The 24,858-nt window shown below is 40.6% G+C and overlaps 1 protein-coding gene across 1 annotated transcript in view; it reads left to right on the top strand.

Moving 5' to 3' along the window:
• The window catches only part of LOC133551990 (lissencephaly-1 homolog A-like), a 34,536-nt gene extending 10,298 nt beyond the window's left edge, over positions 1 to 24,238 (top strand). Inside the window, exons 2-11 of the mRNA XM_061899208.1 lie at positions 2,736 to 2,931; positions 11,103 to 11,187; positions 11,257 to 11,331; positions 13,955 to 14,161; positions 14,336 to 14,504; positions 14,570 to 14,672; positions 14,751 to 14,979; positions 15,049 to 15,150; positions 23,244 to 23,400; positions 23,475 to 24,238. Coding sequence (XP_061755192.1) covers positions 2,900 to 2,931; positions 11,103 to 11,187; positions 11,257 to 11,331; positions 13,955 to 14,161; positions 14,336 to 14,504; positions 14,570 to 14,672; positions 14,751 to 14,979; positions 15,049 to 15,150; positions 23,244 to 23,400; positions 23,475 to 23,548 — 1,233 coding nt within the window. The 5' untranslated portion in view covers positions 2,736 to 2,899 and the 3' untranslated portion in view covers positions 23,549 to 24,238. The remainder of the gene's footprint in view (positions 1 to 2,735; positions 2,932 to 11,102; positions 11,188 to 11,256; positions 11,332 to 13,954; positions 14,162 to 14,335; positions 14,505 to 14,569; positions 14,673 to 14,750; positions 14,980 to 15,048; positions 15,151 to 23,243; positions 23,401 to 23,474) is intronic.
• The last annotated feature ends 620 nt before the right edge of the window (positions 24,239 to 24,858 follow it).

Genomic DNA, 24,858 nt, shown 5'->3' with positions numbered 1-24,858 from the left:
CAGGCTGAAAGAAACGTATCAGTGAATTGTTTGTCACGCACTTACTCTTTGCTCTAATGTTCTATTAAAATGTTTGTGGAAGGGAAACAATATTATTAATAATTGACAATGATCCTGCAGCCTGCAAGAGCCATGTAGTAACTAGAAGGGTTGGGTGCTATACCAGTACGAAAGAATTAAAAACTACTATCCTGCCTTTGAAAAATATCAGTACTTTTTATCGCGCTGTGTTGACATTGCAGGTTACATGAGCCAAGACACATGTGAGTCAACACACAGCACTTACAAGTGGAAACAGTGTGGAGACAAGAAGAGGGAGAGTGGACGTATTTTGTCCTCAATACTAAAAAAGGTGAAGATACAAACACTGAGCCACTGGGCATTGTAGACCAGTGGTTCTCAACCTTTTTTCAGTGATGTACCCCCTGTGGACATTTTTTTTAATTCAAGTACCCCCTAATCAGAGCAAAGCCTTTTTGGTTGAAAAAAAGAGATAAAGAAGTAAAATACAGCACTATGTCATCCGTTTCTGATTTATTAAATTGTATAACAGTGCAAAATATTGTTAATTTGTAGTGGTCTTTCTTGAACTATTTGGGAAAAAAGACATAAAAGTAACTAAAAACTTGTTGAAAAATTATAAATAAAGATTTCTAAACATAGAAGTAATCATCAACTTAAAGTGCCCTCTTTGGGGATTGTAATGGAGATCCATCTGGATTCATCAACTTAATTCTAAACATTTCTTCACAAAAAAAAATAATTCTTTAACATCAATATTTATGTAACATGTCCACAAAAAATCTAGCTGTCAACAATGAATATTGCATTTTAGCATTTATTTTCACAGTGTATGAACTTCTATTCATATTTTTTTGAAGTATTATTCAATAAATATGTTTATAAAAGATTTTTTAATTGTTGCTATTTTTAGAATATTTCAAAAAAATCTCACGTACCCCTTGGCATTCCTTCAAGTACCCCCAGGGGTACGCGTACCCCCATTTGAGAACCACTGATATAGACAATATTAAGTGATATCAACCTGTCTGACGATAGTTTTTAATACTATCATATCACGATAATGCATGTTGATACCCGGCAAATTTGACAGTGACCAAGAGAATGAAAGCTTCCTCAAGTCCTCGTGAGCTAGCGAGTGGCCAACGTCCTTACAGTGTTTTAGCTATTTCCAAAGCACTAATCCTCACTAATGTAAACTACATTTATTAAAAGTATCGTACATGCAGGGTGTGAAATCAATGGGTGGATCTATACAAATAACAACTAACGATACAAAGTACAAGAGCCGTATCGAGTCGATGCAATGATTATATCTACATTTTTACTATCCAAAAATCTTTTGTCATTTTTTTGAATTGTTTATGAACTCAGAAAATACAGTGTGTGTCTGGACATGGGAGAAGCTTTAATTATGACACTGTATCCAACTGATACAACCCAAATTTGTAGTATCACCCAAAACTTATGTGAAGAAACCAAACAGAAAAATAAGTGTTTATTACATTTTAAATAGTTCATGATAAAACAGAAAGTAACCCGATGTTAACAGTAAATGATCAAGTAGATTCATAATACATTTTCTACCGTTTGTCCCTCATTAGTTTGACCAATGAGAAATGACACAATATGTTTGTGCATACGTCAGCAGCCAAATTAGGAGCTTTTGTAACCAGTTCTTACTATTAAAAGTGAAGTCTTCTAGTATGTTCAAGTGTGAAGTGATGTGAATTATATTTTTATAGTGCTTTTGTCTCGAGACTCAAAGCACTTTGAATTATGAAACCCCTTATCTACATCTTTAAGTTACATTTAAACCAGTGAGTGGCACTGGGAGCAGGTGGGTAAAGTTCCTTGCCCAAGGACACAACGGCAGAGGCTAAGATGGCAGAAGTAGGGATCGAATCTTTAATCCTCAAGTTGCTGGCACGGCCGCTCTTCCAACTGAGCAACGCCGCCCCAACTTAGTAATTTTAATGCCAAAATTGTTCCTTGAGTGCAATTAAAAAGTATGTTTAATGTATCAAGGTTTTCTGTTCAAATAAAGTCAATAATGACATTTTCTGTGGTTCACTTTATTTTTGAAGTATCAAAATACCTTTTGGTACCGATACCAAAATATAGGTATTGGTTCAAAACTAGTCACTAGTTGTGAATAATCCTGTTCGCTAACATCCACCATTTCAGATCACTCAACTACTTTGAACACGTACGCACACACAATTGTGGTTGTCTGGGCTGGTCCTAAGCAGCTTAGGGCTGAGGTGCTCAAAGGCGGCTTTTAGCGCGGTTTTCTTCACCTCGGTCAGCTCTTCCAACACAGAAATTAAAAACTTATAACGCATGAATCCTGGTAAAGCTCAGTCGTTCTAAAACATGTATTTGGCCATGTTCACACCAAGACAGTGGTCTAAAATGCACAGTTTCATCCTAGGTGCTAAAAACAATATACATCTGCAGAAGTGGAGTATTAAAAAGATCTCTTTCGACATAAAGATACATTGAATAACTATCATGCATGTTTTGTCCGACGACCTTGGAAAAATAGTATATTGCATATCATATAGTGATAAACGAGATATAATAAACTTAGTTTTAAGGAAAGAATGTGTGTACAAAAGTCCAAAACAAAGAAAAATAACCTTAAGAAATATATTTTAGTAGTAAAATGTTTGCGCCCCAACTTGCTGACTTTCATCACGCCTCTTCCTCAGGTAATGGCCACCGCTTCGTCGTGAGAGAAAGTCTTCAGAGAAAATTCCTTGTCCTGCGCTTGACACAACGTCTGAGTCTGCACACCTTCCAACAGCCAGCTTGACTCCGCCCAAATCCCTGCCACCTGACCCGCTTCGGCTCCCCTGAGAGGGAGAGCGCCGCCATGGTGCTGTCACAGAGACAACGAGATGAACTGTGAGTACGACCGGCAGGATGCTTGAGCCACGTTTACATGCAAACAATATTCCAATAGCACATTTCACATGGAAACATCTTTCACATTGCCTATTCTGAATGGAGGCCATTTTCCTGTTGCTAAAAAGCCATTTAAAAAAGAGCTAAAAAGCTAATTTATTTAGAACCTCTTCTCACTCCTGCGCTTACCAAAGGCATGCGGTAAAAGTAAGCATGCGTTAATTATTTTAAAACCTTTTCTCTCTCCAGCACTTACCAAAGGTATGCAGTAAAAACATTTTAGTGTGATGTAAGCTTGGACTTTAAATCCTACTGAATAGCTCTTAATCTTCCCTTTATGCGATTTCAAATTACCGGTATGGAAATCTGCCTACTCCATTTTGAAAATGATGACAGGGGAAGTGTCACTCGTGACGTCACGAGTTTGACCAGGCGGTAATACGGAGCATGCGCTAATTATTTTGGGAAGCGAGTTTTCAAGGCAAGCACATACTATATGCCCTGCGGCAATTCAAAGAAATGCAGTACTTCGATATTATGGAGTGTTTAGAATAGAATAGAAAGTACTTTATTGATCCCTGGGGGAAATTCAGCACCACAGTTTGCTCACAATAAACAATAATAATAAATATGACATATATGTATAATATATGAATAATAGTATATTCTACATATATTCTACATTCAAGTGCAGTCAAGAAGGAATATACGCATTATACAGTCTGATGGCTGTCTGTATGAAGGACCTCCTGTGTCATTCTGTGTTACATTTTGGAAGTCTGAGCCTGAGTTTGATGGCATAAATATCGTTAGTCAGTATGTGTCCATGCACCAAATGAGTCTGAATTCTCGAATAGTTTGTCTCTGAATAAGCACCCCTCTTCTCATGGAAACACCTTAATCCGATCGTGTTTGGTTTTGTAAAAGTCGGACTAACACCTGGATTATGCGATTGGAAACCAGATCTCTGGAGTGGGTGTGTGCGACTGGAGTGGATCCAGGGTCAGCGTGCGGAATATAACCCGGAAGCAGATGCCATTTAAAAAAAAAAAAAAAACATAGCAACAATTGTCATTAAGAGGATACTTTTTATTGGCTTCACAAATATAATAACAGAACATTTTAAAGCGCATTGATGGTAAAAAAAAAATAAATAAAGAAAGAAAGAAACAGATTTATTTAAGAATTTAACCAAAGAAATGTAAAATGCTGGCTGAATTCGGATTCCCTAACAAAATACGAATGAGAGGAAAGATAAGGCGGAAGGTATATTGAAGGCGAATAATAAGGTGTATAAAAACCTTCAAGTAGCATTTGTGCACTCCAGACTGATTCATCTGGCAAGATAGTCCAGAACATTGCAAACTTCATCTGGAACAGCATCAACCGTGGCACGGACGGTCTTTACTTTCTGATTTACAACTCCTTCCATCAATCGACAGAGACTTATGGATCTACTCTTGAGACATTCGAAAGTTTTGTTTCCGTGATTCTTTTTCCGAAAATTCATTTTGTAAAAAAACTTTTCCAGCGGTCTGTCTTTGCTTCGGACCTGTATCCACTTTGATACATTCTTGGTAGTAGCGTCATGTTCATAGCACAATCCAAGATCATGTCTTGATGCTGTCCGCTGTTTAACATCCACATAGTCCTTAGACACCTAATATTTGTGCCAATATTACAGCGGAAATCACTTAAAACAAGTTGTAAGCATCCAGGGATGACGTCATTGGTCAACCAGATAAGGAATTGTTTTAACCGCGCTAAAATGAAATAAGCACCCCCCCGGTGTACGGGAGGCCCATGGCGTATTAGAGAGTGCATGGACACTGGGACTTCACACACAGGTGTGAAAATAGAAAAAAAATAACTATTTAAGAAATCAGACTAATTTAGTGCATGGAAATGTAGTGACTGATACCTCTTATATCAGTTTCTGAAGCACTTTAAAGAAGCCACTTTTGTCTGTACAATTAGTAGTAGGGTGGCAACTAACGACTATTTTGGTACTCGATTAGTCAATGGTTGTGTTAATGATGTGTCGACTAGTTTGATATAAAGCGTACACATATTTAATGACCCACATTTTTCCATCTACTTTTAAATGCAGCTTATTTGAAGCATTTGCTTAGAGCAACATTTGTAAATTCATAAACATAAATATACATTGATAAATATTTATACTGTAAATGTGCTTCTCATTCAGTTGTCACAAAAATTTAAATGATTATTAAAATGTATTAATTAAAAAGAAAGACAAGTGCTAAAAGTATGGTTTTAAAAAGCTGCACATTATATTGACTATAGATTAACTTGGCAGTTTGCACTTTGATATATATCTTTGATTAGTTCTTAAAACGTTAGCTATTTAATAGATTGTATGTTTAATCTTATGATACTTCCGCATAGGTACCTGTTTGCGGTTGTTAAAGTGCCTTATTTATGGCATTGCAATTTGACACAGTAGTACTTGAAATGATGTGGACAAAGTTTAGCTGGCTGACTTTTGCTAAAATGATAGTTATTTTTCACACAACTTCGTCTCACACTTGTTAGCTAGCTAATCAAGGTACAAGCGAACCCTCTTACTGAGGCTGAGGCTGCATTCTCCCTCCGGAACAGTTTGACATTATGCCTCCGAATTAATTGCCATAACTGCCATAAACACAGGGTCCGCTTTGCAAAATTTGCAAGCTATTCATTTTTTTAACAAGTAAAAGAGGAAATGTTTTCACACTTTACATGTTATCACTGCCGATGTTCTTGCGAGTGGCGGTGCAGACCTGCTCTCCCGTCCAAAGGCAAAACCTAGTAACTCACTTGTAGCTGATTTTGAGAAAACAAAGGAAAACCGATCCATCTTGATGCTGTCTTACAAAGTCATCAAACGTATGGATCTTTGACCTGCTTTCGCCTGGAAAAACACGAGCGATGACATTATGACTATTGTCGACGAATATAGTTGTCGGCGACCCATTTTATTGTCAACAATTTTGACTAATCGTTGCACCCCTAATTAGTAGTATTTTTTGCCATAAAAATGTGGGTTTACCAGGTTGCTTTGGCTCATAAACACATAATGGGACTGTCTCTAAATGTAGCTTGCCGTTAAAATTCTCTACAGAAAGTGGCGGTACATGTAAGCTTAGGCTCATAACACGTTTTGCAGGACAATATATTGTCCTAAAAATGATTGCTGTTAAACAATATTATTGTCAGCATTATTTAGAGACCAAATGAAGTACTAATGTACCGTATTTTCCGCGCTATAAGGCGCACCGGATTATAAGGCGCACCTTCAATGAATGGCCTATTTTAAAACTTTGTTCGTATATAAGGCGCATAGAATAGATGCTACAGTAGAGGCTGGGGTTATGTTCTGTATCCTTTAGATTAGTGGTTCTCAAATGGGGATACGTGTACAACTGGGGGTACTTGAAGGTATGTCAAGGGGTACGTGAGATTTTTTTTAAATATTCTAAAAATAGCAACAATTAAAAAATCCTTTATAAATATATATATTGAATAATACTTCAACAAAATATGAATGTAAGTTCATAAACTGCAAAGAAATGCAACAATGCAATATTCAGTGTTGACAGCTAGATTTTTGTGTACATGTACCATAAATATTGATAAAGATTTCTTAAAACAGTCTGATACTGTTACGGTAATTCAAACGTTAGTGCAATCACAATATAATAACACTCGAAATAGTGAAAAGCAATAATAACTCAACGTTGCTAAAACAATAATGTCGCACAACACACAAAATAAACATGTAAGGCTCACTTTTATTCCTCATCCACGAATCCCTCAAATTCTTATTCTTCAGTGTTCGAATCAAAAAGTTGGACGAATACGGCATCCAACATCGAAGTCGTCATTAAACGAGTCTGCCGCTGCTGTTAAAGTTAAATTCTCCCGCTGCTGGTCTATTCCCGTGTTCAACTGTGTGACTGATCGCCTTTAGTTTAAACTCTGTGTCGTAAGCGTGTCTATAATAGGAGCCGTTTTGGGTCTTTACATAAATACACAAATGGCACGCCTCCCGCAGTCATATATCCCAGCATGCACCGCGCGCTTCTTCTACGAAGGAAAATGAAGTCGGTGGCTGCTTACCGTAGTTGCGAGACCTGTTGTTGCTCAATATTGTTCCATATATAAGGCGCACCGGATTATAAGGCGCACTGTCAGCTTTTGAGAAAATTTTAGGTTTTTAGGTGCGCCTTATAGTGCGGAAAATACGGTAATCATAATAACTATATTGCAAGTAACTCCTTCAAACACTATAAATAAACTAGGGCTGATATTACAGTTAATACCGGTATATTTTAGATAGAGATATATATTTGAGACACTACCGCCATTGAAATGCCTTTGTTGTGGCAAGCGGGGAGGGTCTGGCACGTGTCAATGAACTCAACTCGTGTTTGGAGGAGGAAGAATACTGAGTTGCACCCCAAGAACACCACACCTACTGTGAAGCATGGGGGGGGAAACTTCATGCTTTGGGGCTGTTTTCTCTGCTAAGCGGACAGGACGATTGATCCGTGTTAAGGAAAAAATCAATGGGGCCATGTATCGTGACATTTTGAGCCAAAACCTTCCATCAGTGAGAGCTTTGAATGGTTGACCAAATACTTATTTTCCACCATAATTTACAAATAAATTATTTGAAATTCCTACAATGTGAATTCCTGGATGTTTTTTTTTCACATTCTGTCTCACAGTTGAAGTGTACCTATGATGAAAATTACAGACCCCTGTCATCATTTTAAGTGGAAGAACTTGCACAATCGGTGGCTGACTAAATACTTTTTTCCCCCACTGTATATATTTTTAAAGCAAAGCCTTAATTATTTTACCTTGTAATTAATTGCATTTATTATAAAATATAACTCTACATACCGATATACATCGTATATCCCGATATGGCCTATAAATTTCGGGATATCAGTTTTGGTTCATATTGCCCAGCCCTACTATTAACTTTTATTTTTAATCAGCATTCAGCGTTTCGCCCAAATTACCAACATACCTGTGGCAGTGGGGGAGTGGCTGGGAGTGTGGACAATGTGACCATAATCTGCAATGATGCATATAGTGTCTTAAAGAAGGCAAAAACATTTTTTAAACATACTTTTCAAAATGTGTGTTATTGATATTAACATATTTTTTCTCATTGTTTTGCTCTATTTTAAAATTGTTGGTGTTTATTGTACAATGTACTTGGTTGAGAATTATTAAAGCTTCTAGAGACATTATTTAATTATTTTAGTGACTTTGTTTTTAATTAAAAAGGACTGGCAACAAATCTATCATTTTACTGGTGTTATTGGAGACTTTACTTGGGGTTAGAGACTCTTTACTTATGTCGCTCAATGTCCGCGACAAACAGCAAGAGCTGCAGTTAGCTTGACGTCACTCTTGCCTCGCTCTCCTGCTGCAGCCTTTCCTCCTTTATATTTGCACACTGATAGGCTCCAGCCACCTCCGCCACCCTAAAAGTGACAAGCAGTAGAAATGGATGGATGGATATTTGCACACTGCACATTTTGTAAATCGTTGTGCACGGGTATATGTCTAATATATTAAAGTGTGTCCACATTGCAGACATGCTGCCTCCGCTCGAGACAATCAAGTTGGTCTTGATTACGTCATCATCCCAATAGACGGTTGTAGCAGTGCTTTTTTGATGAGCTTTTTTTGGTGTATCACTTTTAGATAGTGCGCGTGTGTGTGTGGATCCTATATATATATATATATATATATATATATATATATATATATATATATATATATATATATATGTGTGGGAAAAATCACAAGACTACTTCATCTCTACAGGACTGTTTCATGAGGGGTTCTCTCAATCATCTCCTGATGATTGAGAGAAAATCTCCTGATGATTGAGGGAACCCCTCATGAAACAGTTCTGTAGAGATGAAGTAGTCTTGTGATTTTTCCCACACCTACATATTGCGCTCTACCACTGTATCGAGCACTATTCTCTGGATAATCCAATCAAGATATATATATATATATATATATATATATATATATATATATATATATATATATATACTGTGTGACTGATCGCCTTGAGTTTAAACTTTGCGTCGTAAACGTGTCTCTTAATAGGAGCCATTTTGGGGTCTTTAGATAAACACAAATGGCACGCCTCCCGCAGTCATATATCCCAGCATGCACCGCGCGCTTGTTCTTCTACGGGGGAAAATGAAGTCGGTGGCTGCTTACCGTAGTTGCGAGACCTGTTGTAGCTCAATATTGTTCCATATATAGGGCGCACCAGATTACAAGGCGCACTGTCAGCTTTTGAGAAAATTTGAGGTTTTTAGGTGCGCCTTTGTAGTGCGGAAAGTACGGTAATCATAATTATATTGCAAGTAACTCCTTCAAACACTATAAATAACCTAGGGCTGATATTACAGTTAATACCGGTATATTTTAGATACAGATATATATTTGAGACACTACACTACCGCCATACCGGTATCTTTTGAAATGCCTTTGTTCTGGCAAACGGGGAGGGTCTGGCACGTGTCTGGAGTGGCTGCAATACATTGCAGACACCGAACCCCCGCCCCATTTGCCCCTCGCACACAGCCGATGTGCCCGCACTATAAGCCGATGTGCCCGCAGTTGGGAAAGGGCATGTTGACCACTGTGTTACATCACATTTTCTTTTAACAACACTCAATAAACGTTTGGGAACTGAGGAAACTAAAATTGTTGAAACTTTGAAAGTGGAATTCTTTCCCATTCTTGTTTTATGTAGAGCTTCAGTCGTTCAACAGTCCGGCGTCTTCGCTGTCTTATTGTACGCTTCATAATGCGCCACACATTTTCGATGGGAGACAGGTCCGGACTGGAGGCAGGCCAGGAAATTCCCCTCCCTCTTTTTTTACGAACCCACGCTGTTGTAACACATGCTGAATGTGGCTTGGCATTGTCTTGCTGAAATAAGCAGGGGCGTCCATGAAAAAGATGGCGCTTAGATGGCAGCATATATTGTTCCAAACCCTGTATGTACCTTTCAGCATTAATGGTGCCTTCACAGATGTGTAAGTTACCCATGCCTTGGGCACTAATGCACCCCCATACCATCACAGATGCTGGCTTTTAGACTTTGCGTCGATATCAATCTGGATGGTTCGCTTCCCCTTTGATCCGGATGACACAATGTCGAATATTTCCCCCAAAAATTTGAAATGTGGACTCGTCAGACCACAGAACACTTTTCCATTTTGCATCAGTCCATCTTAGATTATCTCAGGCCCAGAGAAGCCGGTGGCGTTTCTGGATGTTGTTGATAAATGGCGTTTGCTTTGCATAGTAGAGCTTTAACTTTCCCAACTACTCTGGCACGTGTTGCAGCCATGAAATGCTAAGTTAATTATTATTTGGAAAACATTAAATAAAGTTTATGAGTTTGAACATCAAACATCTTGTCTTTGTAGTGCATTCAATTGGGTTGAAAAGGATTTGCAAATTATTGTATTCCGTTTATATTTACATCTAACACAATTTCCCATTTCATGGAAATGGGGTTTGTTGTAGAAATAAGTCAAATACTGTACCGTACTACGTATAATAAACAAATAAAACCAAATAAAACCGAATCAAACACTTAGTTTATGCCAAATACATGTAGAATATAGTTTTAAAGAAAAAGCCAACATTGTAGCAAGGTGACTGTATAGTCCTACAAATACTGCAAGGCATGCGGGGGAACAAAGTATTTTTCTAGCTTATTGCACACTTGTATACTGACAGGGACGCACATATCATTCTTTTTAACCAGCATCAGGTCCTGCTGTGGCCCTTCTCCCATCTGAAACACCTCAAATCCTCACTATTTTCTATCTTTAAACCTGTTCATGTTTTTTCACTCGCTCATTTAGTGTCAAGACGTCCATCTTAACGACGCATTTGACTCGAACAAGAACTTTAGTTAGCGTGATGGATAATGGAGCCGCTGTGTCAACTTTCTTCTTATCATACTAAGTTTTCTCCTAAACTAAGGAAATATTTCTCCAGGATGTGTCGCACTGTTTCATAGAGCCAAGGTCACTGTACGTGTGCACGTGACTGCGGTCGCCATAGCGACTGCAAAGTCATGTGGTCTTCACGTTGTGTTTATTTAGAAACCGTGCCATCGCTGACTATCTGCGCTCCAATGGCTACGACGGAGCCTACTCCACCTTCAAGAAAGAAGCCGAGCTAGACAACGTAAGCGCCACATGTCTTTTCAAAATGAAATGAAACTCCATGCTGACGTGTGTCTGCTTCAATGAACAGAATGAAGAAATGGACAAAAAGTATGCAGGCCTTCTGGAGAAGAAATGGACATCAGTCATCAGATTACAGAAGAAGGTGAAGATGACAATGTTTTTGTTGTTACATGTTAGCCTACATCAGGGGTAGGAAACCTATGGCTCTTTTGATGACTACATCTGGCTCTCTGATAAATCTTAGCTGACATTGCTTAACACAATAAGCGATGAATAATTCCGCTGGTAATCACAGTGTTAAAAAAAATGTTCAAATTATGAGCAATTCTCATGCATTTTAATCCAACCATCCGTTTTCTATCGCACCTGTCCAAGATGTCGCATTAAAGGCCTACTGAAAGCCACTATCACCCACCACACAGTCTGATAGTTTATATATCAATGATGAAATATTAACATTGCAACACATGCCAATACGGCTTTTTTAGTTTACTAAATTACAATTTTAAATTTCCCGGGAGTTTCGTCTTCGAAACGTGGTGTAATGATGACGTATACGCAGGACGTCACGCGTTTTCAGGAAGTATGAGCGCTACGCACACACTCGGCTAAAAGTCGTCTGCTTTAACGGCATAATTACACAGTATTTTGGAGATCTGTTTTGCTGAATCTTTTGCAATTTGTTCAATTAATATTGGAGAAGTCAAAGTAGAAAGCTGGAGTTGGGAAGCTTTAGCTTTTGGCCACACAAAGACACGGTGATTACTTGTTTAAAATTCCTGGAGGTGAAAATTTACTATGGTTCACAGCGCGGTCAAGCAGACATGAATTCAGACAAAATGTCAACCAGCAGGTTTCGGTGTGAAAATTGTGGTTAAAAAGTTGCTTCTTACCGGATATCAGCGGAGCTTCCGTCCTGCTGCAGCTTTGTGACTTCCCTCAGAGACACTGCGTGTCAACACACCAGTGGACACACTTTTCCGACTATCAGGTAATATTAAATTCACTAAAACACGAGCAACACAATAGAAAGATAAGGGATTTCCCAGAATTATCCTAGTAAATGTGTTTAAAAACATCGGAATCCTGTAGTCCTGTTGGCTTCATCTGGCCGGGATCTTCAGCTCTCACTGGATCGGTTCGCAGCCGAGTGAAGCGACCGGAAAGAGAATCAGCACCTCCAAGTCCGAGTCCATGGTTCTCTCCCGGAAAAGGGTGGAGTGCCATCTCCGGGTTGGGGAGGAGACCCTGCTCCAAGTGGAGGAGTTCAAGTACCTAGGAGTCTTGTTCACGAGTGAGGGAAGAGTGGATCGTGAGATCGACAGGCGGATCGCTGCGGCGTCTTCAGTAATGCGGACGTTGTATCGATCCGTTGTGGTGAAGAAGGAGCTGAGCGGGAAGGCAAAGCTCTCAATTTACCGGTCGATCTACGTTCCCATCCTCACCTATGGTCATGAGCTTTGGGTCATGACCGAAAGGATAAGATCACGGGTACAAGCGGCCCAAATGAGTTTCCTCCGCCGGGTGGCGGGTCTCTCCCTTAGAGATAGGGTGAGAAGCTCTGTCATCCGGGAGGAACTCAAAGTAAAGCCGCTGCTCCTTCACATGGAGAGGAGCCCGATGAGGTGGTTCGGGCATCTGGTCAGGATGCCACCCGAACGCCTCCCTAGGGAGGTGTTTAGGGCACGTCCAATCGTTAGGAGGCCACGGGGAAGACCCAGGACACGTTGGGAAGACTATGTCTCCCGGCTGGCCTGGGAACGCCTCGGGATCCCCCGGGAAGAGCTAGACGAAGTGGCCGGAGATAGGGAAGTCTGGGCTTCCCTGCTTAAGCTGCTGCCCCCGCGACCCGACCTTGGATAAGCGGAAGAAGATGGATGGATGGATGGATGGAATCCTTCCCAATGCAATGGCGTTTTTTTTTTTAACTCGTTTTTTTTTTTCTTCTTCTTAGTCCATCGCTATCAATATCCTCAAACACGAATCTTTCATCCTCGCTCAAATTAATGGGGAAATTGTCGTTTTCTCGGTCCGAATAGCACTGTTTGTTGCAGGCTCCCATTAAAATCAATGTAAATATGTGAGGAGCCATCAACATGCGAACTTTATCGTGGATGTTCTCTACTAAATCATTTCAGCAAAAATATGGCAATATCGCAAAATAATCAAGTATGACACATAGAATGGACCTGCTATCCCCGTTTTAAAAGAGAAAATCTCATTTCAGTAGGCCTTAAATGGTAAGAAGTATTATATTTATTATTGGTTAACTTTAGAATAACAATGTTATTAAAAAGAATAAGAGACTTATTAAACTCTAAAAATGTTGGTCTTACTTAAAAATGCACGCATTTAGTTGTATTCAGTGTCAAAAAATATATGGCTCCTACGGAAATACATTTTGCAATATTTGGCTTTCATGGCTTTATCAGCCAAAAAGGTTCCCAACCCCTATCCCAGGGGGTGATCAAGGGTGATGGGTCAAATGCAGAGAATAATTTTGCCACACCTAGTGTGTGTGTGTGTGTGACAATTATTGGTACTTTTTAACTTTAGTGTTGTTAGCTCTGGTGCTAATGTTGTAAGCATGTTAGCTGTGGTGCTAATGTTGTAAGCATGTTAGCTGTGGTGCTAATGTTGTTAACGTGTTAACTCAGGTGCTAAAATGCATGTTTTCTTCGGTCTTCATGTTGTTGGCATGTTAGCTAGGGTGTTAATGTTGTTAGCATCTTAGCTCAGGTGTTAATGTTGCTAGCGTGTTTCAGGTGATGGAGTTGGAGTCGAAACTGAATGAAGCAAAGGAGGAGATGACACACTGTGGACCAGTGGGTCACAAGAAGGACCCCAAGGAGTGGATCCCCCGCCCACCAGAGAGATACGCTCTCAGTGGGCACCGTGCGCCCGTCACGAGGGTCATCTTCCATCCCGTTTTCTCCGTCATGGTCACAGCCTCTGAGGATGGTACCATTAAGGTACTTGGTGTCAGCACTTCTGCTTCAATGCCTCCTCCTCCATTTCCTCTTCTTTTTTTCTGCTTTGTCACGGCTCGTCTTTGTCGGACATGCTGATGCTCTTGTTGTCAGGGGCAACTGTCCGACAGCTGAATGAGCTTCAAATTGAAAGGGTGGCATGTGTGTGTATGCCAGGTGTGGGACTACGAGGCGGGGGACTTTGAGCGGACCCTAAAAGGCCACACGGACTCCGTGCAGGACATCTCTTTTGACCAGACCGGAAAGCTGCTGGCTTCGTGTTCTGCCGACATGAGCATCAAACTGTGGGACTTCCAGGGTTTCGAGTGCATCAGGACCATGCACGGTAGGAAACGTTTACGTCACCGGCAGCCCTGTTGAGGTTAATAACCCGTGTGTGTCGCTTTGTAGGCCACGACCACAACGTGTCGTCTGTCGCCATCATGCCCAATGCCGACCACATCGTGTCCGCGTCCAGAGACAAGACCATCAAGATGTGGGAGGTGGCCACTGGGTAGCAAACTCTTCCCGTCAGCATCATCTCTTTATGCCGGTTGCTGTGTGCTAATGCAGTGCACGGGTGCACACGCAGGTACTGTGTCAAGACCTACATGGGCCACAGGGAGTGGGTGAGGATGGTGCGCCCCAACCACGACGGCTCCTTGATCGCCAGCTGCTCCAATGACCAGACGGTGCGTGTCTGGGTGGTTTCCTCCAAAGAGTGCAAGGCTGAGCTGCGTGAGCACGAACACGTGGTGGAATGTATCTCATGGGCCCCCGAGAGTGCACACCCCACCATCCTGGAGGCCACGGGCTCTGAGGTGATTCAACCTTTGACCATTTTCCTTTACAGCTAAAAGATTGGCGTTCCTCACACTGTCTCATTGTAGAACAAGAAAAGTGGAAAGCCTGGACCTTTCCTCCTCTCTGGATCCAGAGACAAAACTATTAAGATGTGGGACGTCTGCATCGGAATCTGCCTCATGACTCTGGTGAGCTTAGATCATCTTCAGAGACACCTTAGAAACATTAACGAGAACGTCAGTGTTTAACATGCAGCAAGTGTAGCTTGTGGCATTGACAAGAGAGCTACAGATAATTATTTGGCACTTTTTTTTTTTTTTTTTACAACAGAACGACATTAGCAGGTACAATACTTACACAGGGTTTCTCCTAGATTGACACAATATATGCGGAGTCAGACACGGTGCTGCTGAGGGAGGAACAAACCAATGGATATTGGACCATACAAAAAAGCCGAGCTCGTCCTCATTTAAAGAGTCAGTTTTTATACTTAGGACGAATTTCAGAATGCCAATTTGATTAAGGCTCAGCCCATGTCCACACGAACACGGAGAGTTTCAAAAACACATATTTGGGGTTAAAACAATCTCCATTCACACAAGTGTACTTTCAAAAATGTATGTCTACACACAAACACATACACCTGCTGTCATGCACATTTTGTCCAATCAGAAACCTGAAAAAAGCAGCAATATTTGACTTGGTGGCATTACACCTCCTAATATGTTTATTTTGATCCACTTTAAATGTTCAATGACATACATTATCTTTAAAACCAGCCTGCACATACACAGAATCCTGGGAACATTATTAAAGAGCGAATGCACGCCTGTGCTGCTGAAACCCAACATTCATAGAATTATAACATGGTGATGTATTACATGCGCTGTGAAGTGTACATTATTTCTAAAATCAGCACGCACTAACAAGCCAAAGAAACCATTTTGCATGTTTAAGTGTCTATACAAAGCACACGGACCTGCATGTGCCGCTACAAAACTCATGGAATTCTAAAGCATTTAATCATGGATATAGTGATATGGTACATGAGTAATGAAGTGTATGTTGTCTTTAACATCTGTACACACTGCAAGGACGACGCAACATTTTTTAGTCGCGTGGTCACTTTTTACGCGCGAGCACGGTCACGTCCGTCTCCATCTACAAAAATTTAAACAATACACATAAGTTAAGTGCATGATTTAGTATTAAACAAGGACTAAAACTTTTAGATAATGTTGCACCTTTGTTATGACACAGAGCATAAAGTCTTGCTTGTCAGAGTTGTCCTGTCAGGTGGAGGTTCCACAGCGATCATATCCAATACAGCTGACTGTCATTAGCGCTGGCGGGAGTGTCGCAAAGCCCATTTTGATGTCTTTTTTTAATCTATGTGGAGTGAAAAGAGCAGCATATTAACGTTCAAGCATACAGTAATTCCTTTTATAGTATGTATAACGGCCCCAAGGCGGAGTTGTTGAGCTTGGAAATGACAGCGCACAACGGTGATCACAAGTCTCGGTTTGTGCCGTGTACATGCATATGCTGAGCGGAGAGTTGTGGACCTCTACACTTTGCCAGCGTTTGAAAGAGCGTGTTTTCAAAGACAAAAGTATGCATCTGCGTGTGTACAAGAGGCCTAAACGCAGAGATAAGTATGCGTTTATTAAGTGTCTGTGTTTGTGTGGACATTGCCTCAGTGTCCTCCGTTCAAATTGCGCATAATTTGCGTCCTTTATCTCTTATGTGCCCGAGATGGAGTAAGGAGTGCCTAGCCTCATTTCATAAGCAGTTTTCACTAAAAATAAAGCCCATTGCAAAAAAGCCCATTGTTACTTTTAAATACTTTGATCACTGTGCTGCTTCTCTGCAAATGATAATAACTTTGTGTTTACCCATGACTAAAAGTAAAGAGAATGTGTTTTTTCCCCCAAAATACTGTTTTTACCCTAAAGCAAAAACATACGTTAATTCCAACTGAAAATGCCAAAAATACCACTGTGTTCCAGGTGATGGTGCTAAAAGTGATGTTTGATTGTTTCCTTCTTGTTAGCTAACTAACCCGAGTTCCTTGGCTTTGCTTTCATGTTGGAAATGAAAAAAAATCTCACAATTATATTTTTCTGTCCTGAAGCGACCATGACAACGATTGTGGCAGTTTAATGATTCCGCACAGTCGTGCCATGTTTCGACCTTGTTAAAGAAAAGAACAACACTATAGTTAAGTTAAAGTACCGATGATTGTCCAGTGCCCGGGAATCATTTTTGGTGATTTAACCCCCAATTCCAACCCTTAATGCTGAGTGTCAAGCAGGGAAGTAATGGTCCCATTTTTATAGTCTTTGGTGTGTCTGGCATTCAGCCCTGTAAATAAGCTATTCAGAGGCCTGCGAGACCCCACGATGAAATGTGTTTATTTACCACATCACAATTTCAAGCCCTATATAACATGCTTGGATTCATGTTTAGTGTGAAAATGCCATCAACACACCATGTGTCGGATGTCGTTTGCTATCCAGACCATTCGTCTGGTCCCAGGTCCTTGGCTTTGCTTTCACATTAGTGATGAGAAAAATCTTACCCCATCGTTTTTTGTTTTTTTTTCCCCCGACGAGATGGCGTGACCAGTTATGGCAGCTAATGCTGCACATTTGCACCATGTTTTGAACTTGTTGAAGAAAAGAACAAAGCACTATGACAATGTCGTGTATGCAGCCGCCACAAACATACTTCAGATACCGTATTTCCTTGAATTGCCGCCGGGGCGCTAATTAATTTAAAACCTCTTCTCTCTCCTGCGCTTACCAAAGGCATGCGGTAAAAGTAAGCATGCGTTAATTATTTTAAAACCTCTTCTCACTCTGCCACTTACCAAAGGTATGCCGTAAAAATTGAGTGTGATGTAAGCTTGGACCTTAAATCTTACGGAATAGCTCTTAATCTTCTTCCCTTTATGCGATTTCAAATTACCGGTATTGAAATCAGCCTCCTCCATTTTGAAAATGATGACAGGGGAAGTGTCACGAGTTTGACCAGGCGGTAATACTAAGCATGCGCTAATTATTTTGGGAAGCGAGTTTGACCCGGCAGTAATTCAAGGCAGGCGCATACTGTATGCCCGGCGGCAATTCAAGGAAATACGGTATACGCGATGCCGATGTCACTCTTTCCAGACCCTCTGCCATCCATTTCTGATTGTTTTGACTTTTTTTTTCCCCAATATGATTATTGTTTTTATGTATTTTATTTAAGCACAAATCATTGATCAAATGCACTAGTGAACAGGTAACTGGGCAGTTAACAAGACAGAGGCTCCAGAACTATCGTATTTTTCAGACTATAGAGCGCCCACCAAATTTTAGAAGAAAAAAAATATTTTTACATATTATCCGCAGATATATACGTTGTGAAATTAGTTAATTACACAGAATATCTGTAAATGTTTATTTACATACCTTTAATTTTTTCCAAACGGGGTCTGTAACACGGCAGTAAAACGACTGATCAAACAAAACAAAAGTCATCGTCATGGACCCACTAGCTGCAGAAGCTAGCTTTCCAATCAGCTAAACAGACTCAATAACACCACGGTGATGTTGTGGGGAATTTATTGGGGAATTTGTTAAACGGAAACGATAGAAAAAGAATGCCAACGTAAGTTAATAATACTAACACACACTCGAAAACGTGTTAGCAGACGAGCTAATGCTACTGACGCTAGCTTCATTACATTATGATAGCATTTACAAACACGCATGAAAACACTCCTACAGACATCACACATGGGATTGTTTTAGTTATATTTTAAAACACACACACGTTGCTTGGAGTGATGAATAAAAAAATACAAGAAAAAACGCTGTGCATGACTAGAAGACGGAAAGGCACTTGCACTTCCAGTTGAAAGCTCAAAACAAAAGAGCACTACAGTTCCTGCAGTGAGCAAACTCGTCCAAAAGATGGCGCCATAGCACAAGAAATAACACACCTTTTCACTTGTCTTTGCTTGTTTGCATTATGGCTGTCAGTGAAGAAAAGTTCATAAAATAGCTGCACCGTTTTAAAAGCAACAAGGTTCAAAGAGTAGGAAAAAAGTAGTCGCTCCTATCTAGTCTGGGATTTAGTGTGGTAGTGTGTGACTTGATGCAGCCAGCGACAGTCAAAAAATAGCATTTTTCTGCAGCCTTAAATGCTTCATACATGTAATTTATTATTCACGTTGCAGACTTCTTCACAAGTACATCACAAGCGCTGCCTGGATTGACAGGATTTTTAAAAAGGGTCAATATATTTTTCTACATTTAAAATACCTTGAAGGTAGAAAAGCGCTATACAAGTACAACCCATTTATCATTTATTTACATTGTGGTCCGTTACATGTAATGGTGTTTTTTTGGTCCAGATGTTGTATAAATTAGGTTTTACAGAAACATTTTATGACCATTACGCGCCTTCACTTTGACAGCATCATCTTGCCCGCCATGTTCTGTTGTAGTTTTTAGCCCGTCCATAGCGAGGCTACTGACAGATATAAGCTAGAACTATATGCTACTTTGTATAAAAAATGACAATAGTGGAGGATGCATGTGCATGTATGAGCCAGTCTGCCCTACAATAAGAGGATAGCGAAAAATGAACTTATTGACCACAATGGCGCACATTGGGTAAGTTTCTACCATACATGAATAAATCGTCTGACATCAAAAATGGGGTAAATTCCAAACCGCTCGTTTCCCGATAGTATGAATATATAATATCTCCATAATGTCTCTACAGTTTGATTTCAAATATTCGGGACTAATGCAAATCCCAAATACACATCATCTGGTGCCAATAGGTATGAAAATTTTGGTTTTGCATATTATGTCCGTTGCAAATATGTTTGCTCATACGCACTTCTTAGTCTACAGGTAGTCCAGGAATGAAGTAAAAAGAAAATAATGGAAAAAAAAAAGGTCAAATGGAATTTACTTCTATAGCACTTTTCTACCTTCAAGGTACTGTAGATTCCTAAAGTAGCCTTAGCTTGACGCTCCTCTACTATCACATTTACTCCGCTTGCTGCGGCAACAACAAAACAAAACTCCAGACGTTCTTCTTGGTTTGTATGGTTTACTTGTCAACTTAATTATTCAAAAACGTAAAACAGTCACGATGTGGGATCAAATGAATGACAAAATAAAGAAAATTTGTTACAGTACACGTTAGAAAAAGTATGAATGAGAATAAGTATGAGTGAGGTCCAAAAACTGTGTGGCTCGATTCCACCGCACCTGACTGCTATTACCCATGACACCTTGCGTCCAAAAACCACCTTACCACACAGATCCTTCCGCCATATATAAACTTAAAACAGTTACGTCATCAAATCATTTTGACAAATGCAATAATTACAAATAAAGTGAGCTTTATATAATTACTCTAAGCATTAAATATATACATTTTCTTATCATGCAAATAAAGTAAATAGTCTTCTTTTAGCTGAATAAACGTAAAGCACCTTTCATAAAATGTAAATGAACTTAAACAGCATTTAGGCTCCTACAGTACTCAAAGTGTTTTGACACTATTTCCACATTAAGCCGTTCACACACTGATGGTGGGAGCTGCCATGCAAGGCCCTAACCACAACCCAAGGGTGAAGTGTCTTGTTCAAGGACACAACGGACGTGACTAGGTTGGTAGACGGTGAGGATCGAACCAGGAACCCTCAGGTTGCTGCCACAGCCACTCTTCGAACAGCGCTACGCCGTCCCCTAATAAAAAATAAAACACTTCCGGTAAACTATCAAATCTATTGCGATTGTTCAATAATAATGCTCATAATGCCACTGTGTATTAACTATAAAAGTTAAATTTCACATTGTTTACTGTATTTCTGCATTAGTAGTGGAGAAGATTGTGAATATTTAATAAAAAAATCCATATAAAACATGTAACTGTATAAAACTCTCACAGTAGGATTATGTGGTTTCTAACAAGAGTTAACTAACAATTGAACTTTTAATAATGTAAATACCTCACAAACTGATGTTTGGCTTTGCTGGCATCAAATATTTTTTCTGGGTGACACTTTGAGGTGGCGACTTGTCCAAGGTGTATCCTTTGAAACCAAAACACCGCAGTATTTACAGTAGCTTAACACTCTTAATATGAAATGCAGCGAACATGAGATAAAAGTGTATATATGTGTATATTATATATGTGTGTACATGTAGTGTGTGTGTGTATATATGTGTATACGTGTATACGTATGTATAAAATAACACACACACACACACCGTTGTGGTCAAAAGTTTGCATACACTTGTAAAGAACATAATGTCATGGCTGTCTTGAGTTTCCCATAATTTCTACCACTCTTATTTTTTTGTGATAGAGTGATTGGAGCACATACTTGTTGGTCACAAAAAACATTCTCAAAGTTTGGTTCTTTTATGAATTTATTATGGGTCTACTGAATATGTGAGCAAATGTGCTGGGTCAAAAGTGTACATACAGCAATGTTAATATTTGCTTACCTGTCCCTTGGCAAGTTTCACTGCAATAAGACACTTTTGGTAGCGCCTTTACCTCCAAATTCTTCAGGACAAGCTAAAATCATCAGGCCGGAGGTTGGGTCTTGGGCACAGTTGGGTGTTCCGACTGGACATGACCCCAAACACACTTCAAAAGTGGTAAAGGAATGGCTAAATCCGGCTAGAATGAAGGTTTTAGAATGGCCTTCCCAAAGTCCTGATTTAAACGTGTGGACAATGCTGAAGACACAAGTCCATGTCAGAAAACCAACAAACTTAGCTGAACTGCACCAATTTTGTCAAGAGGAGTGGTCAAAAACAACCAAAAGCTTGTGGATGGCTACCAAAAGCGTCTTATTGCAGTGAAACTTGCCAAGGGACATGTAAGCAAATACTGACATTGCAGTATGTATACTTGTGACCCAGCAGATTTGCTCACATATTCAGTAGACCCATAAAAAAATTAATAAAACAACCAAACTCCATGAATGCTTTTTGTGACCAACAACAATTACTCTATTACAAAAAAAATAAGAGTTGTAGAAATGATTGGAAACTCAAGACAGCCATGACATGATGTTATTTACAAGTGTATGTCAACTTTTGACCACGACTGTACGTATATTTGTGTGTATATGTATATGTTTCATCTACAGATTATTATACACATCCAGGCCGGGAAAGAATAGCCGCTGTTGCACGTCAGTACATGCATGCAAATCACCATGACAACACATACATGACAGGATATTTTCACCTATAAAGTTGTATCTTTTTCAAGGATCGCTGTTAGAAAAATGTGCCGTTTCTTGATTTTCAAATTTGCCAAAAGGAAAAGATGTTATGCCTCTCTGGTGAAATGAATCCAATAATTTACGTAGGGTGGCCGTGTCCACAGTCTGGATGGTAGAATATGAATAAGAGACTTTACACAAACGGAGAATAGGACACTTAGAGCAGGGGTGCCCAAACTTTGTCTGCAGACGAGCTACTTTTCAATTGACCAAGTCGAGGGGATCTACCTCATTCATATATAGACACTTTTGTTGACAAATTAAAGGTGTTTAATGATAATACAAGCATGTTTAACACACACAGATTCCTTTCTTTAATGAAAACAAGAATATAAGTTGGAGTATTACCTGATTCTGATGTCTTGCATTGATTGGAATCAGACAGTAGTGATGATAACAACCACATTTTCAAATGGAGGAGAAAAAAAAGTGCTCCTTTCTGTCCAATACCACATGAGTGGTTGGTTTTTGGCATCTTATTTGTTCAGCTTCCATGCTCGTTTTTATAAACTTTACAAGAAATACGATGGCGGCAAACTCCGTGCATTTTAGCACAGACATGATGAAGCAGCGCCTTTATTGTGAAGATAGGAACTGTGCAGTCGGTCTTTAGCGTTGTGACGGCAGGTACGATGCCAGAGTGTTGAAATAAAAAGTGTTTCTCGCCTTCCCCTCCATCAACCAGCGTTATCTCAGAAGATCTTTGGGTGCCGTGAATGTCAATCAAATGACGAAAGTGACGTCTTAGTGAAGATTGATGATCACTAATTTTTAGGTCTATTTTTTTAAAAGCCTGGCTGGAGATCGACTGACACACCCCCCGCGGTCGACTGGTAGCTCGCGATCGACGTAATGGGCACCCCTGCCTTAGAGTGTGTCTGCGTGTCTTTTCTTGATTGGGCTCCTAAAGGAGGTACAAAGTGCTGAGTGGCATAGAAGCATCCCGTGAAACCGGAGTGGTGTGTGCAGGTGGGCCATGACAACTGGGTGCGTGGCGTGCTGGTGCATCCTGGGGGAAAGTTCATCGTGAGCTGTGCCGACGACAAGACCCTCCGGATTTGGGACTACAAGAACAAGCGCTGCATGAAGACTCTGTGTGCTCACGAACACTTTGTCACCTCTCTGGGTGAGACCTTCATCATCCTCCTTCTCATCCACCTTCATCCCGCACACTCACTCAAGTCTGCTCGTGTCTTGCAGATTTCCACAAGAGCGCCCCCTACGTGGTGACGGGCAGCGTGGACCAGACAGTCAAAGTCTGGGAGTGCCGCTGAGCCAAGCACGCCCCCCTCAGCAACCCTCATCTCCACCCCCCCAACCAACATTGGCCCCGCACCCTGAAGATGACGATTATCCTTTTGTGTAAATTATTCTGGATGTAGGGTACGCTTACTAAATGTCACACCAACACCAGACGATCCTTGCATGGCCGACACCACACCACCTCCTCAAAAGCTACTGTGTGTCGCTTGTTAGCGTTTCCTTTGCTCCGCGCTGCTGCCGTCGTCTGTGTGCACCAGGACAGGAAGTGTACTTTGTTGCGAGTCGACTGGCACTAGCTGGCGTGTGTGCGTCACAGAAGGGTTGCGGGGTAACACACACCTCCCCTCCCACCCCCGATTGTTGCGTCATCTTTTAATTTACTCGCTCCCTCGTCGACACCCACAGGACCTTAACGAGCTGAGCTGCCCACAGCACAAGCACACGCCCCCCAGCAGAGGAAAAAAAGCCTGCTCGTCTATTTAGAGAGAGAGAGTGTGTAAGTGCGACTGTCGTCCAGTGCTCTCGCTATCTGCCTTGTTAACCCTTCGAGGGCCGCCTCACACAGGACTTTAATTCATTCATTACTGTGGTCTCACCTTTACACACACACACACACACACACACACTGTACAAGATGTGTATCAGTATATCTGGATGTCATTGTTTGCAAAATAATTAAAATAAAGTAATGTAAATAATCACTGCTGGTCTTCTCTGCTAGCAGCAGACATGCTGGATGTCACGGAGGACTTGAAGCGGACAAAGTCACGTGACCAATAAGAGACATAACCATGTGTGTTGGATGTGAAGAGAGGAGGCGGCTGAGGTGCCTCATCAATAATGGACACTACTCCCCCACACCCTACCCACTCCAGCCTACTTCCTGCTCAGCCACACTGCAGCTCCCCGGCCCGCTGTATCCTGGCAACCGTCGCCAGGGCGACCGCTGCGCAAACGCTGCACCTACTCCGTCCCTCTTTAAGGACACGGACATAAGTGAACTTCCATGTCGCAGCGTGAGGACTCGGGCAAACTCAATTCTTCATGTTCTATGGCAACATTTCATCTTTCCGACAAAAAAAAAAAAAAATCTTCCTCGGCGAACTGTAGAAGTCCTGCTGCAAAATTTTGCCACTAAATTGGAAGCACACCATTTTGTTTGCTGAGATGAAGAATTCTGATGGAGGGACAGCTAAGCACCGAGAGTCAAATAAGCCCTGGCCATAGGAAACACAGCGCCTTAGCATCGCTATATGAACAAATAAAACTATCAAGTACCCGCTGGAGTGCCGGCAAGTATCTGCAGAGGTGCAAGTAGTAC

This window comes from Nerophis ophidion, linkage group LG04, assembly GCF_033978795.1.
Source record: "Nerophis ophidion isolate RoL-2023_Sa linkage group LG04, RoL_Noph_v1.0, whole genome shotgun sequence".
NCBI lineage: Eukaryota > Metazoa > Chordata > Actinopteri > Syngnathiformes > Syngnathidae > Nerophis > Nerophis ophidion.
The sequence above is the reverse complement of the archived record's forward strand: the minus strand, read 5'-3'. Positions and strand labels throughout refer to the sequence as shown.